The sequence below is a fragment of the Jaculus jaculus genome, chromosome 1 (assembly GCF_020740685.1).
Source record: "Jaculus jaculus isolate mJacJac1 chromosome 1, mJacJac1.mat.Y.cur, whole genome shotgun sequence".
Taxonomy (NCBI): domain Eukaryota; kingdom Metazoa; phylum Chordata; class Mammalia; order Rodentia; family Dipodidae; genus Jaculus; species Jaculus jaculus.
The window spans coordinates 168,160,264-168,176,428 of NC_059102.1; the positions used below are offsets into that span (position 1 = coordinate 168,160,264).

The 16,165-nt window shown below is 43.6% G+C and overlaps 1 protein-coding gene across 1 annotated transcript; it reads right to left on the reverse strand.

Annotated features, from left to right (window-relative positions):
• Positions 1–4,339: 4,339 nt before the first annotated feature.
• LOC101611718 (membrane-spanning 4-domains subfamily A member 8) lies at positions 4,340–15,775 on the reverse strand. Its single transcript, XM_004667567.2, has 6 exons — positions 15,557–15,775; positions 13,422–13,544; positions 9,175–9,234; positions 7,284–7,421; positions 4,997–5,110; positions 4,340–4,444 (listed from the first exon to the last, which is right to left on the reverse strand). Exons 1-6 carry the CDS (start codon positions 15,773–15,775, stop codon positions 4,340–4,342), a joined length of 759 nt encoding a protein of 252 aa, XP_004667624.2.
• Between the last annotated feature and the right edge of the window lie 390 nt (positions 15,776–16,165).

The window sequence follows — 16,165 nt, forward strand, 5'->3', positions numbered from 1 at the left end:
ACTTAGGCCCCTTCAAAAGAGTCTACATTCTTTTCTTGCCCCAATACAGGTCAGGTGGTCCAATCTCAGAGGTTGTAATCTCTCAAGTGCAGCTGAACAAGCAGGAGTTCACCCAAAGATTTTTCTTTCTGTGCCATATCCCTCTGCTCACACCAGTTCATTTCTTTTTTTTTTTTTTTTTTAAATTTTGGGTCAGAGGCAGTTTATTTTAAGTGTGATTTCATTTACATTTATTAAGCAGCTTTTCTTGACAAGAATTTTGATTAAGTTGCCTTCAGTTCTAAAACCTCTGTTGCTTTCATACTTAATGTGCTCTGTCCCCAACAAAACATATGAAAATATAATTTACAGCACAGTTTTCACAGACACATTACAATACATTCACTATACACGGTATAACAAAATATTCCCATCCTTACCTGTTTAGTAATACTGTCACAATGAATAATAGAAGTTGGAATTTGTTTTTTTATTGAAAGAAATTTAACATGCACAATGACTATTTTTATGAGTGTTTAGCTGTTGAATTACTGATCCAGCCTGCAGGTTTTTATTTTTTTTCACTAGAAGGAGCAAAGCTAATAATTGTTAGCATAAAACTACACCAGTTCATTTCTGCATAGAGCAACCCTGCACAAGACACAGGCCTAACAGCAAGCTTCTCACACAAACTGCTAGCCCAGTCCAAGCAAAGCTCTTCCTCACCCTCATAAGCCAAACCTCACTGTCCATAGTTCTTACTACATTCAGGTCTTTCAACTCTGACCATAATATTCCATCAAGCTGTACTTACAGCACTCCAAGGCGTCTCTTAGGCTAAAGTTTCAAATCCTGCCACATTCCTCTTGAAAATCAGCTCCAAAAGGCCAAACCTACACAGTCAGGTATCTAGCAGCAATCCCACTCCTCAGTACCACTTTACTGTTGCAGTTGGGTTCACATTGCTGGTAGAAATCACCTGACAAAGAGCAGCTTGTGGGAGAAAGAGGTTTATTTTAGTTTATAGGCTCAAGGATTCAGTATGGCAGGGGAAAATGATGGCATGAGCAGAGGGTGGACATCACCCCCTGGCACACATAGTGGACAACAGGAACAGGAGAGTGTGCCAAACACTGGCATGGTGAAACTGGCTATAGCACCCATAAACATGCCCCCAAAAATACACTGCCTCCAGGAGGCACTAATTCCTAAATCTCCATCAGCTGGGGAACCTAACATCCAGAACACCTATGTTTATGGGGGACACCTGAGTCGAACCAGCACAATGTTACTTTGCTCAAAGTGTTTTTCAATTCTAACACCTTTCTGGTAGTCTTTAGGCTTTCTTACATATAGAATCATATCATATACAAATAAAAATAATTTGACTTCTTTCCTATTCCTATCCCTTTTATTTGATTCTCTTGTCTGATTTCTCTAGCTAAGATTTTCACTGCTACATTGAGTAGGTGTAGGGGAAGTAGACACTTTTGTTCCTTATTTAAGTGGAAGTGCTTCATGTTTTTCTCAATTCTGGGAAGTCACTTTCAGTTTTCTGTGGGTTCCTAGGTCCTTGGGCTGGCTGTGGTCCCTTAAGGTGTCCCAGGCAACTGTGGTGGTGAGTGCGTGAAAGTAAATACTTTTGGGAGGCAGTTTTCATGAACAGCTCAGTTTACTGTCAGGGATATGGGCTTATAAGCAGTTGAGGGTCCTAAGGGGATTGGATGTACAAGGTTGCTTGCTGATGCCTAATTAGCATATGTGGACATTCATTCCAGCACATAGGCAATGGCAGGGGGAGGGACTGTGAAAAGGTGCTGACTGATACCATATAAAGAGTTTCCTGGGCAACTAGCCAAAGGCCATAGGATTATGGGCAAAGCCTAAGTCTTATCTGAATGTCCAGGTATCCTGTGCTTGGAGAGGGAGTGGCTTTACTTCCTGCTGATCTTGGGGTCTGAGATTTTGTCTAGTGGTCCAGGCTCACTGTGACCCCCAAGAATGGGGGGAGGATCCTAGCTCACTGCAACCCTTGAGAATGGGGGTAGAAGCTTCCCTGCTGGTCCGGTCCCTGAGATATGAGCAGCAGTTCAGGCTACTGCAACCTTTCCATAGCCTGGGGTCTTTATTTTGGACAGCTTAGGTCTGCTTTAATCCAGGGCCCTGCCTATGTCTGACAGTTTTCCTCTGAATCAATTATTTACTAACCAGGCATTAAAAATGTTTCATTTCACAAAGGAATGCAATCATCCATGTCATACTCTGCTCACATGGAGTCCAGAGCCCATGTGAAAAAGGAGAGATACTCAGGTCTGGCTTCCTGCTGTAGAAATTATCTCACAGAATGAATTTACTTAAGCAGTTCATTCGGTCTTTTAAGACCACTTTTTTTTTTTCCCTAGCAGCTGATGACAGAAATGTTTCTACGACCTTAAGACTAGCTTTGTATAGTGACTGCCCCTGCTTACTCACCAGAGCTCACCAGCTCTGGGAAGTACTCAAAAGTACCAGTGACCTTTCTTTCAATATAACTTGGGTAGATTTCTCCATCCAAAACCTATTTCCAACCTTTCTTTGTTTCCATACATACCAGAGGGCATCTTGGGCTGTGCAAGCATGTCCCAGTTTGCAATTTTATTCTTTGTTTATCCCTAAATAAGGATTTATCATTTTCGTCGGATGTATATGTGTGGTGTACGTGTATATGGGTTCATATGAGGGTGGGTGCACATGTGTGTATGTGGAGGACAGAGGTTGATATTGGGTATCTTCCTCAATCACTTTCTACTTACTTTGATGTAGGGTCTCTCATCAAACCCAGAATGCACTGATTCAACTAAGCGAGCTACCCAGCAAATCCCAGGGGTCTTCCTGCCCATATGTTACTATTTCTAGGATTACACCCAGCTTTTAAGTGGATGCCAGACACCTGGATTCAGGTCCTCATGCTTGCACAGAAAGCATGTTACCCACTGAACCATCTCCTCAGGCCCCCAAGAACAAATTTCTTCCTTGGAAGTTTATCTCTAATTTGCCCAACTTTGAGAACTCCTAGAATTTTCCTAAAGCTACTCCACAAAGCACTCTGGGAGGCAGAACAGAGTGTAGATAGGGATCACAGGTAGGTGGGGCAGCACTGTAGAGCTGTCACTTCTACACTGGGAATTAATGTCTCTGGTGTTAGTCCCTTGCCTGTTGCTGTCACTGGGAACTGGAGCAGACCCTTTCCTCTCAGAACCCCAGCCTTTCTCCGTGCTTCTGGTCACGCTCTTCCTCTCCCATCACTTCTTCTTTCTCACCACAGAACTCCAAGGCAACCCTGCAAAAGTGCCCCCAGAATCTTTAGATTCTTGTAACATTCTTGGGGAGAGCAGTGAGTTCTCTTTTACTTTCTCCACCTTGGCTAGCTAGTCACAGGGGTGAAGACAGGGTTCATTTCTTACATCTCAAAGATCCAAACTGTCCCCTGAAGAAACTATTGCCACATGAAAGAAATACATACTTGGATACATGTGTGTCCTGTTGTGAGCATCCATAGCATTTTGTTTGACCCATCCTGTGTCCTTGGACCATTGTTCTCTCTCTTCTTTTTTGTTTTGAATATTGTTTTCATGCATGTTATTTTTCCTTACAAGCCTCTGACTACTTACAGGTATGATCTGGCAGGTGCTTGGTAATAGAGGGATGAGCAGATAGATGACTGTGGCCACTGAGATGGGCTGGAGGCTTGGGATTGGACACTGTCGGGAGAAGGTGTGAAGGGCAGAGGTGGTGCAGGGCTATGAGTACCAGGCTCAGGAGCAGAGCCTCATTCTTTATAGGGCATCAAGGAGGGCATAACGGTGGTTTCAGACTCTTTGGTCTCATGATCTCCTTGTACTTCTAAGGACTACAAGAGAGTATTTGCTCCTGTAGATTCAATTTATTGGTATTTAACATTTCCTAAATTAAAATGGAGGGCTGAAGAGATGGATTGGTGGTTAAGGCACTTGCTGGCAAAGCCAAAGGACCTAGATTCAATTCTCTAGGACCCAGATAAGCCAGATGCACAAGGTGGTGCATGTGACTGGAGTTTGTTTGCAGCAGCTGAAGGCCCTGGCACGCCCATTCTTTTTATATGCCTCTTTGTATGTCCTGTGAGGACCTTGTTGTTAAAAGTCCACCTCAATTTCCTATCTCACTTCAGTAGAGGACCAGAAGGACATGCCAGACTGAAGCAACGCATAAGAGCCGGGGACAGGCAGGAGGCAGGAACTTTTCTCAATTTGCTTGTCAGGAAGAACCTGGGTTGTGGGAACTCAGACAAGGGAGGACTTCTTTTGGTCCTAGTAAATGATGTCTCTAGATTCTTTAGCTTTGCTTATCTGGAGCCCGGGGCTATGCTGGAATAGCTTGGTATTGAGTTTGATGGTTGTAGGAATTCCACTGGATTTGCTGCACAGACATTTGGAATGACCACGCTTTCCTGGAAAACACAGAAGTGCACATGTAGTTGGAGTAATGCTCATCCTCTAAGAGTTCACGTGCTGGAAGCCTCCTCCCCAGTGTGGTGGTGAAGGGGTCCTGGTAGGGTCTAATGGACTGTGATGAAGTCACGGTGTATCACTCTCATGAATGGATCCATGCTTGTTCCAGGCAGTGGGTTAATTTTCATGAGAAGTCACAAAGCCAGGCCATCCCACATACTTGAACCCCTCTGAGCTAGGCCACTTTTCTTTCTACTTCTCTGCCATGTCATGACACAGCCAGAGTGTCTTTGCCAGCAGGGCAGTGTTATGTGGTTTGCACATCCCAGCCACCAGAATTGAGAGCCCAGTGAGCCCCTCTATGTTACCTAACCTCAGGCATTTTGCCATTATAACAGAAAACAGTCTAAGCCACCACACAGATGGCCACATAGGCCCATAGATGCTACATGATTTCCTTCTCCTGATTAGGGAGTGAGAAATAGGAAAACCCCACTGGTTTTCATCATCTTGGGGCATCTTGCTACCCACAGAGGGGCCCTAGGACTCACGTTGTTGTACTGACAGCAGGCTAGTTTACAGCCAAAGTGGGAAGATGTGCACGCAACACAGAACTCCAAGAGGCAGAAGATAAGTAGCACTCCAGAAACAGCCATGCCAGGGTTCTGAAACAGAAGGGTCCAGAGAACACAAGCAACTCGCTGGAGCTCTGTGCTCTAGCTGAGGGCCTGTGATGGACTATCTATCTCTATGGTCCTGGGAACATCTCCATCTTCTCTGAGCCTCATGGGGAAAATACTACCTAGTCTGCTTCAGGGGTCATTCTTAGTGAAATGGGTTTGAGCTGAGAAGATGTGTGACCTTCAAGTCAAATAGCTCAAAGTGACTGCTATGCTGACAGGTGTGAAGAGGCTAGGGTAGGAGCAGGGGACACATGGGGAGCAGGGAAAGGCTGCCTCAGTGACTGATGGCTGCAATGGCCCAGGGCCAGCGTGGCAGCGGAGATAGTGGGGAAAAGGACTGGATTCCAGATGCATTTTTTTTGGCATGTGTATATGTGTGGCATACATGTGTGTGTATGTATGTTTGTATGTGTGTGGACACGTGTATGTGTGTAGGAGAGCTTATGCATATGCGTGTAGGAGAATATGAAGGCCAGAGGTTGACATGTGTCTTTCTCAATTGCACTTTGCCTTAGTTTTTGAGATAGGATGTCTCACTAAACCTGGGGCTCATTAAATTGGCCAGACTAGATATCCAGCAAGCCCTGGAGTTCCTCCTGTCTCTGCATCCCTTGCACTGGGATGACAGGTGCATGCTACCATGCTCAGCTTTTATGTCCTTGGGCTTGCACGGATTTCACTCACTGATCCACTCCCCAGTCCCTCTGGGTGTATTTCAAAAGGAGAACCAGAAAGATTCCCCAAGGATCCAGCTGTCAGGTGTGAGAGACTATGGTCAGTGATTCCTTCATGGCTTTGTTCCAGCTGGAAGATGGAGTTGCTTTGTGAGATGGGAGGAAGAGAAGCATGTTTACATGCAAATAGGAGAGGTCTTGTGGAAAGGGAACTTTGATGTTGTGGCAGTGAAAGGGGCTGAGGGAGAGCAGAAGGACTTGATCAGATGGGAGATGCTGTGGTCCATTGGACAGGTGGGCAGATTGAATTTACAGGCTCTCCAGGAGCTTATCCATAGCTGTCCCATGAGCTTCTCCTCATGGCTGATGAGTACTAGATATGACTACAGCTGAAAGGGAATTGTGTTGTTATTGTAAAATACACATTAGATTTCAAAGACTTAGTACTCAAAATGAAAACTATTGAATTAATAATTTTTTATCTGGGTAATAAATTCAAATGAGACTATTTTAGATATACTTTTTTTGTTGTTGTTTTTTTCAGATAGGGTTTCACTCTAGCCCAGGCTGACCTGAAATTCACTATGGAGTCTCATGGTGGCCTTGAACTCACAGTGATCCTCCTACCTCTGCCTCTCAAGTGCTGAGATTAAAGGTGTGTGCCACCATGCCCAGCTATTTAGACATGTCTTAAATAATTAAAGTTAGTTTCACCTGTTGCTTCCCCCAACTTAATGTGGCAAATAGAAAATGTGGCTCACATTCTATTCCCATTGCTGGTTCCTAGCACAGGTTAGGAAATTATGGTTGTTGGGGGCCCATCCTTTGTTTTTATTTTTTATTTCTTATTTATTTATTTATTTATTTTTGAGGTAGGGTCTTGCTCTAGTCCAGGCTGACCTGGAATTCACTGTGTAGTCTCACGGTGGCCTTGAACTCATGGTGATCCTCCTACCTCTGCCTCCCAAGTGCTGGGATTAAAGGCATGCATCACCACACCCAGCTTCCAATCCTTTACTTTTAAATAAAGTTTTATCAAAATTTACCTATGCTCATTCATGTACTATTTTCTGTAGCTTCTAAAGGCTGTGGGGCTGTGACAGGAAATGTATGGCCTGCAAAGCTTAAAAGCCCACCTGGCTATTTGTACAAAGAGTTTGACCCGTTGTCTGTAGCAACAGGCAGGAAGGCAGAGAGTGCAGAGGGGTGCTAGTGGGTGGGCCCATAGGAATTATACATATCGTCATATTTAATCTTCCCAGTGCAATAAGGTAAGCACTCTTTTACAGAGGCAATAACCAAGACTCAGAGACATGTCCCATGCTTAAGGCTACAGCCAAGGCCTTCCACCCTCCTCTGGTTTGACAGTACTTCCTTGACTTGCAGTTCTTGGGGACAGGGTTGTTTGTCAGGCCCTTCCTGCCATGATCTCAGCACAGCTAAGTCAGAACAGAAGATGTTTGGTTGAGAGGGCTGCTCACCACACCCCAGCTGTCATAGCGACTGTAGTAACCATAGTCAGTATATGTTCCCACGAGGCTTAGGTCTGTGATGAAGAGTATGATTCCGACAGCAGAACAGATCACACTGAAGATGTTCAAGCCCACGCTGCCGTTCAGCTGAGAAGACACAGAGAGTCAATGAATAGTGCCCCACCCCAATTTTACTGTGTTAAAATAGATGTAATGTGGGCTGGAGAGATGGCTTAGCAGTTAAGGCACTTGCCTACAAAGCCTAAGGACCTAGGTTTGATTCCACAGTACCCATGTAAGCCAGACACATATGTGTCTGGAGTTTGTTTACAGTGGTTGAAGGCCTTGGTGTACCCATTCTTGCTCTCTATGTGCCTCTTCCCCTCTCTCCTTTCCTTTCTCTCTCAAAATAAATAAATAAATAGATAGAAAAAAAGATGTAATATAAAACTGACCATTGCAAATCATTTATAAATGGTATTGCTCACATTCACTACCATCGATCACTATAATTCTTTGGTAGAACCCAGATCCCCAGGTGTTTCTCCAAGGAGCCAAGTCTCCCTGCTGGGAACAGGTCCTTCCAAAGCTCTAAACAGAGAAAGCTACAGACAGGTACTAACCCACTTCACTCTTGTGCCCCTTGGCCCCAAGATAGACTGATCACTATTACAGAAGTCCTATACTAACAAGGGCCATTGTTCTTCTAGACACCCCTAATCTGGGAATGTTCTTGGAACTTTTCAAACACCCCTTTGTCCAGCTGTAGGTATAGTTGGATAATGTCAGCAGACTTTGGCTCCATTTCCTCATGGCACACATTTTCCCTCCCTTCTTTCTCTCTCATAAGAGACCTTAAACAGAACAGGCTCTGCTCTCCCTGAGCAGGCTGAAACTGTGCTTCAGAGCCCCCATTGGTAACAAACCCTTTGCCTGAAAGGCAACTTGACTCTGATTGTCTATTGCTCAAAATAGCTCTTACAAACCCTAAAATTTAACATTCTTTTAAAGTTTTGGGGCAATAGCTTTGATACAGGTTAGGCTAAAGGATGATAAATAGGTCTTTGCTGTAGGACATTTTGGAACTTTTAACAAGAATTGTGGATGAGAGGAGAGAGAGAGAGAGAGAATAAAAAGAGAATTTTCTGACTTTACCTACCTTCACATATGCCTAAGAGTCATCCTTGAGGAAACCACACCCATTTGTCCCTCTGGAGACAGGCAGGGGTCAGATGAGTGTCTTGGGATGTGATAGGCTCAGATGCTCTGATCCTGGGCCATTTGTCGAAAAATATGCCCAGCCATGTTAAACATCCTTTTCTGGATAATTTCTAAAAGTGCTCATCTGTTTTTATGAACTTTGTCCCACTGAGAGGATTACCCTGGGCAAAGTGCTTCTTAAGGAAACAATTGTGCCATCTTAGTCTATTGCCAGGGAAGAACAAAGCCTGTTCATGTGGGTCAGAGGTTGGTTGCTGGATTCCTTAGTGGAGAAGTAACAGGGCCTCAGTGGCTGCTGCAGGGATGGCTGGAGCCCCACTCTGTGCAGTGAGCATCCTCTTAGCTTCTTTGTCTACAGTGGTGAGCCTTGGATCCCTGAGTGTCTCCTTCTGTGACAGTCTTCCAGGGAAGCTAGCCCTCCCATCTCCCTCTGTCTTTCTTCCCACTCTGATGCCTTAACAGAGGTGACTGTATTGTACTCTTCCTCTCCTGAGTCCTCTGGTGTTGAGGGCCAGGCTTGGGTGGCCTGTATATAGGAGCAATCATATACATGAGTGCCCTGTGTGGGTCATAATGGTGCAAGAATGAGGGAAAAGGATTGTTTGTGAAATCATTTTTCCCTTGTGACACTATCCTTGAGGTCCCCATTTGGGAGAGATAGTCTCAGAGTGTGACTTACCAGGCAAGTCGAATTTGGCTGATTTTCTGCTGCTACCAAGAGGGACCCTGAAATGATAAACTGGTGCACAAGAGATGGACCTTAAGAAGGGCTGGGAACTTGGGATGACTCACAGAGTAAAGTGCTTGTCTTGTAAGCTTCATGCTTCCACCTGAGTCAATCCCTCAGAACCCGCATTAAAAAAGAATCTAGGAGTGATGGCATGTGCTTATAATCCCAGTGGTGAGGAAGTTGAGACAGGTGGATCCATAGGACACCCTGGCTATCTAATCTAGCCTATTTGGCTAGTTACAGACCAATGAGAGATTTTATCTCAAAAAAGTGGCCAATGCCTGTAGAACAATACCCAATGTACATACATGTATATTCACTCTCCCTCAACACATGTTCCCACACATACGCATATGCACATGCACTTGCCTACACCCCATGCCCTTCCCTCCATACCAAGTATTTGCCTGAAGTTGTAGCAACTGTGGTCTGTGAGTTATTAGAAGCTATCATTTGCTAGGTGCAACATGATTTTCTTGAAAGAAATGGCTCTATTGATGGACATGAGGGTGATATAGCTGCAATGTGTCACCCCACTGACCACCAGGGTTGATTTGGCTGTATTAAGTGTGTGTCCCTTCCTCCTTCACCACTCCATTATGTCCTTACCAAAGATATGCACTCAATCAATGTGGAAGACCTTCCCTGATAGTGGAGGGAGGGCTATCTTTTGGTCAACGGAATGCTAGAACCTCCTCACAAGCTCTCAAGAAATTGCTTTATTGAGACAACATTCACATACGAGACAATTCATTATTTAAAGCATACAATTCACATGAACATGTCATACACATATGTATACATGGGCAGAGAGAAAGAAAGAGACAGAGAGGGAGGCAAGAGGCACTGGCCCTAGACACATTGGTAGAAAGACCCTGGAAGACTCAGGAGAGGGAAGGGATAATATAGTCACCTGAGTTAAGGCATCAGAGTGGGGAGGAAAACAAGAGCAGACAAGAGGAATAGCTTCCTTGGGAGGTTCTCACAGAAGGAGACACAAAGCTCCCCGGGACTCACAGCTTACCTCTGAAAACCAATGGAAAGTTGTTGAGAACATTTTCGTCATGCCATGCCTGTCACGCGCCACCTCCTCTCTCCTTCACCATATGAAGTATATTTTTAAGACCTTGCAGAGTAGCCCATCGTCACTATTCTACTCATTTTTTTAGGCAAGCCCAACAGACAAGCCTATTTTTGTGAGAGAAAAGGGGGGGACATACCAGCGCCTCCAGCTACTGCAATCAAACTCCAGACATATGTACCCCCTTGTGCACATGTATGACCTTGTTCACTTGTGTTACTGTGTGTCGGGCTTATGTGGGACCAACCTGGAGAGTGAAACATAAGTCCTTAGACTTTGCAGGCAAGTGTCTTAAATACTAAGCCATCTCTCCAGCCCTATTCTACTCATTTTAATGATGGACAGAGCAAGGCTTATAGATATTAAATATCTCTCCTAAGATCCTTCAACAAGAACAGAGCTGGAGATCAAACACAAGCAACGTGGCTTCAGACCAGTTCTTAGTTCTTATCCTTCACCTCATATTCTCTCCCACACAGGGGAGATACAGGTACCACATAGTGGACATAGTTATCTACAGTGAAAACATATTCTAGCTGCTTCTTCCAAGGAAAATGCCACATTTTTCTCTAGGTAGGGAATGAAATCTCAATTTCACACTTTGCCCCTTATAAAGATGTGATAGGAAGGAAAGGAAGAAAGGAGGCCTTTTCAGGTCCCTGTCAGTCCTTCTGAGGTGCCAAAGGAGATGACTCTGGAAGAGGACATTAGTGATTGATGGTAAATAGACCAATAATCCTGGAATTAAGAGGGTGACAACATAACACACATACACAACATCTACAGAAAAAGGAGGAAGGGGCTGGAGAGATGGCTTAGAGGTTAAGGCACTTGCTTGCAAAGCCAAAGGACCCAGGTTCAATTCCCCAGGACACACATATACCAAATGCACAAGGCAGTGCATGTGTCTGGAGTTTGTTTGCAGTGGCTGGAGGCCCTGGCAGCCCATTCTGTCTTTCTATCTGCCTCTTTCTTTCTCAAATAAATAAATAAAGATAAAAAGATGGAGGACGGTCATGGGTCTAAAGGAAACTAGTGGCTTGGAGAGAGGAGCAGGCCAGTGGGACTTGAAATGCCAGCATGCTGTCTGGTACTCATCACTACTCAGGGGACTGAGATTTTCTGGCTTTTCTTTTGTTGTGGTTGCTTTGGTTTTTAAGGTAGGGTCTCCCTCTACCTCAGAATGACCTGGAATTCACTATTTAGTCTCAGGGTGGCCTCAAACTCATGGTGATCCTCCTACCTCTGCCTCCTGAGTGCTGGGATTAAAGGCATGCGCCACCACGTCAGGCTCATCCTGGCTTTAAAAAAATATATGTATATTTTTATTTTTATTTATTTATTTGACAGAGAGATAGAGACAGAGAGAGAATGGGTGTGTCAGGGCCTCTAGCCACTGCAAACAAACTCCAGACGCATATGCCATCTTGCGCAGCTGGCTAACATTGGTTCCTGGGAAACAAAGCCGGATCCTTTGGCTTTGCAGGCAAATGTCTTAATCACTAAATCATCCCCGCAGCCCCTCATCCTGGCTTTTAAAAGCATGGGTTCTGAAGACTGCATTCAGACCCTCATGGCTGTATGGCAAGCATTTATCCACCCAGCATCTCCTCAGCCTGAGAACATGGCTCTTATTGTGGAGTATAGACTACCTTGAGAATTTGGCACCAACTATGGGCCTTTTTCTGTGTACTATTTTTCCATTCACGTTTATATTTTACTATATATTTTTCTTGAGTTATAATGTTTATTTATTTTTAAATTTTTTGTACTTTTTTTTTATTAAGTAGAAACTTTGACTATGGGCCTTTTAAGAAAAAAAAAAAAGGATACCCATTATGCTATCTATTTTGTCAAAATGTGACCTCTAAGCCTACTGTGCGATGTAGGTTAAGTGAGATCCACTGCTGGTTCACAGACTCTATTGATCACTGGATAAAAATATTTTTCTCCCAGAATTCAGGATTGTGGGCCCCTGCTGAATCCCAATTGAAGGTCTAGTGCCAGCACAGCATTTTCCTTGTGGAAAAGAATTGCTTCCACCTCAGGGTTGGGATGAGTGAATTAGAAAAAGCATCTCCCTGGGTTGTGTTACTTTCAGGGTTGTAAAATGATATACAATCCCTGGTCTCCTATGTTCAAAGCCACCCCCCAAGAACCTAAGAATGTGACTGTATTGGAGATAGCACTTTTAAAGAGGCAATGAAGGACAAGTGAGGTTGTTAGGATAGGCACTAATCTTATTGCCTGTGTGCTTGTAAAGAAAGCAAGTTAGCAATAAACATGGATGAAATGGAAATTAAATGAAATGAGCTAGAATCAGGAAGACAAATTCACATGTTGTCTTTCAGATGTGAATCTTAGATTTTAACTTCATATATGAGTGTGTGTTAGGGGGTGTAGGTCATGAAACTAGAAAGGGGACCATAAAGGGGCAAGAAGAGAGCTTAAGGTGGAGAAAGACAGGATAATAAAGTTCATGTGAGATGAAAGTAGCAAGGGTAGTACTGGGGGAAGGTTGGGGACCAGCAGGAGGGAAATTAGGGGTGATCAAGCGGGGCATGGTGGCGCACGCCTTCAATCCCAGCACTTGGGAGGCTGAGGTAGGAGGACCCCTGTGAGTTTGAGGCTAGCCTGAGACTACATAATGAATTTCAGGCCAGCTAGGGCTAGAGAGAGACCATATCTCAAAAAAGCAAAAAACTGAACAAACAAAAAGAAAAGAAATTAGGCAGTGAGGAAAGGGAGGTGAGAAGACAAATAAAAACAATGTATGAAATGCCATAGTAAAACTCATTACATTGTGCTAATTGAAGAAAACCTAAAAAAACCAAACCAACAAAAAACAAAAAGGATGTTAGGACACAGACAAGCTGAGATGAAAGACATGGGGAAAGATGACTATCTGAAAACAGGGGAAAGACCATGAGTAACACTGTGGCCTCCAAAAATGGAAGATACACTTCTAGTGTGGGAGCCCTCAGCCTGTGGAATTCTGTTGCTGCCTGACTGCAAACTAAGACACTTGACCAGGCACCTCATGCTCCTTCTGCAGCGCCCACGCTTCGCAGCTTGACAGGTTGGCCCTGAGCAACAGCTGACTTGAGCTACTTACCCAGATGCCTCCCCAGAAGGGGAAGCCTCCGTAGAAGGAGACTGGTATATAGGACCCCGAGAGTACTGTGGCCATGACGGAGCCCAGGCTGATGTGGACCAGGCCAATCAGGATCTGGATAGCCTGTCAGGAGATCCACAGTTGAATCCTTTGTCCCAGTCCTGATCCTGCCCCACCTTTAGGCCTGCTTTATAATTTAATGAATGTTTGGTTTTCCAGTTCTAAAAGGTAATGTGGGAAAATATAACAATGAAATTAAATGTACCCATAATTGACTCTTGCCTAGGGAAAACAACTATTTACATTTCAGTGTATAAATACCTTGGTGACATGGGAACAAAGTGGCTCTGCATTATTTTAATTTAATATTTCATTGTGAGTATGTGATTGGGGTATTGAATATTCTTCAAAATGTTTTCTGAGGGCTGCCTAGAGTCTGTGGAACATTTGGACCAAGATGTTGGATGGTAAGACTATTGTTGGTTTTCATGTTATATAGAGCCTTGTGTTCAATACCTTTGTAGGTAACTTTTTACCCTCATCTCTCCAGGATATTGTTATAGGTTCAATCATGTCATACACTGAAGTTCTAGCCTTTCTAAATGTGATCTTATTTGGACATATGGTTAGTACATGTAAGGAGCCAAGATGAGGTTATACTGCTATGAGTGAGCCCAGCTCAATATTAGCGGCATCCTTCATTAAACAAACAAACAAAAACAACAACAATAAAAAAACCAAAAAAACAAAACTGTCATGGAAAGCCAGGTAATGTGATGGTATGATTGGTAATCTCAGCTCTTTAAGTTCAAGGCCATCCTGAGCTACATGACACTGTCTCAAGAATGAAACAAAACAACAAAAGTAACCACATGATGCTTTTGTGAGCTAAGGAGCTATGGAGAAGCTAGAAGGGTCTGGATGAGATCCCTCCTTAGTGCCTTCAGAGGAGTCATGGTCCTGCCAGTGCCTTGATCTCAGACATCTCATCTCTGGAATTGTGCAACAATGCATTTTGATGCTTGTAGCCATCAGTTTATGGTACTTTGTTATGGAAGCTATGAGAAGATAATGCAAATATACTCTTGCACAGATGGCATATACACATATATCTATGATTACTACAAACATGTATGTATGTATGTATGTATGTATGTATGGCACATGTTTCCTAAGTCCTTAAGTGTTGTATAAATGCTAGCAAGTCATATACAGTATCCTTCTGCTTACTCTCATAAATTATGTAATGTGGAATAAGCTCCTATGATCACATGAAGAGCTCCCATGTTCTCTTCATAGCTCTACAACAGTCTGTCTACTGGATGTACAATGCAGTAGCTCAACCATTGATACTGATGGGTAGTCTGCTTCCATCCTTCTGCCTGTACAAACTATGCTCCTAAAATACTCTCATTTAAATCGCATTTCTTGTGGATTTAGGTACATCTGGAGGATAAAATCTCAGAAATGGGATCACTGTGTGTTTTGTAAATTTGGCAGGTACGATATAATCTATCTCTTTTTTTTGCACATGTGTGTGAATATTATGTGTGCGATGTTCATATTTGTGTGGGTTTCTCCAGCCCCAAAATACTCTCTTCATAGGTTTGATCTATTTACACTCCCCTGAACAGAACTAGATTGTGGGGCTAGGATTGGAGCATGCACAGTCTGGATCCGGATCCCTACTTTCATCATTGGGCTGTGCAGTGGAGGGAGGCTCCCCTTGTCTTTGCAGGGCAGCCTTTGAGGGCTTGTGTGAACTCTTACTTTGTTGCTTGTTTACCCTGCTTTCTGCACTGGGAAAAGACCTGATTGAGTCATCTTCTGGTGAGCTGTCCTGGATGGACTCTTTCTCAGAATGATGTGGATCAAATGCATGCTGGAGATACATTCTACATTCAAGAGCACTGCCTTTTGGCTGCTTCTCTTTTTTCTTAAGATGTCTAAACAGAAAATTCAAGGCTGTATACTGAAGCTGCTTTTAATGTCATACCACTGAGCACTCAAATAGACCTGGGTTTGGCAAAACCAGGTCAGTGCTGGCCTCATCTGCTTCATTTGGAGTTTCTATGTTTCTCAAACCTTTGCCTTCTTCCCTTTCCACTGGGCTTGCAAGGAGGTATCTCACTTACCCCAAGGACTTTGCCTTCTTTTAAGACTTTATGGGCTGACAGATCATTCACAGATGGCATCAAAACTGGTGGGTTTCCAGGAATAAGGTGGCCTTGAGGCTGGTTGTTTGGACATAGGGATGCCTGAGACATGTCTCCTGGCATCACAGGATAACTGTTGTGGGGTGCTACCACAAACACAAAATCAGCCACTGGGTCTGCTGAAGCCATTGAGTTCATGCTGATAAAAAATAAATGAGATTGAGTTATGTATCATTTATGTACTAGCATTTACATTTCAAAAGGACTTAAAATTTAAAAAAATAAAACTAAAAAGACTTCTGCTTGTCATTTGAGCATTCAACCCCTGCCAGTTTATGTGTCCCATGTTAAAGATGTTACACAGCAGTTACAGGGCACCTGGCAATGCTGCACCAATACATCTCTTTCAACCTTAACTCCTGCCAGGTCTCGCAGATGAGAAAAGTAAGGCCCAGAGAGGTAAAACATTAACAGAATGCGTGGGCTGTGTCTTCTCCATTGTTGAATGTCTCCTCATACTTAGTATGGTACATTTTGTATATTAGAGCTATCCATAAGAGAGTATTGAAACCACAAAGACTGTTCAAG

Bases quoted from the DNA above. Each gene is read 5' to 3' on its own strand.
- LOC101611718 (XM_004667567.2), bottom strand. From the start codon at position 15,775: ATGAACTCAATGGCTTCAGCAGACCCAGTGGCTGATTTTGTGTTTGTG. The intron at 7,422-9,174 runs GTAAGTCACACT...GTGTCTTCTCAG, and splicing joins AGCCAAATTCGACTTGCCTG to CTGAACGGCAGCGTGGGCTT. The intron at 4,445-4,996 runs GTGAGTCCTAGG...TGTGTTTTCCAG, and splicing joins CCTGCTGTCAGTACAACAAC to GAAAGCGTGGTCATTCCAAA.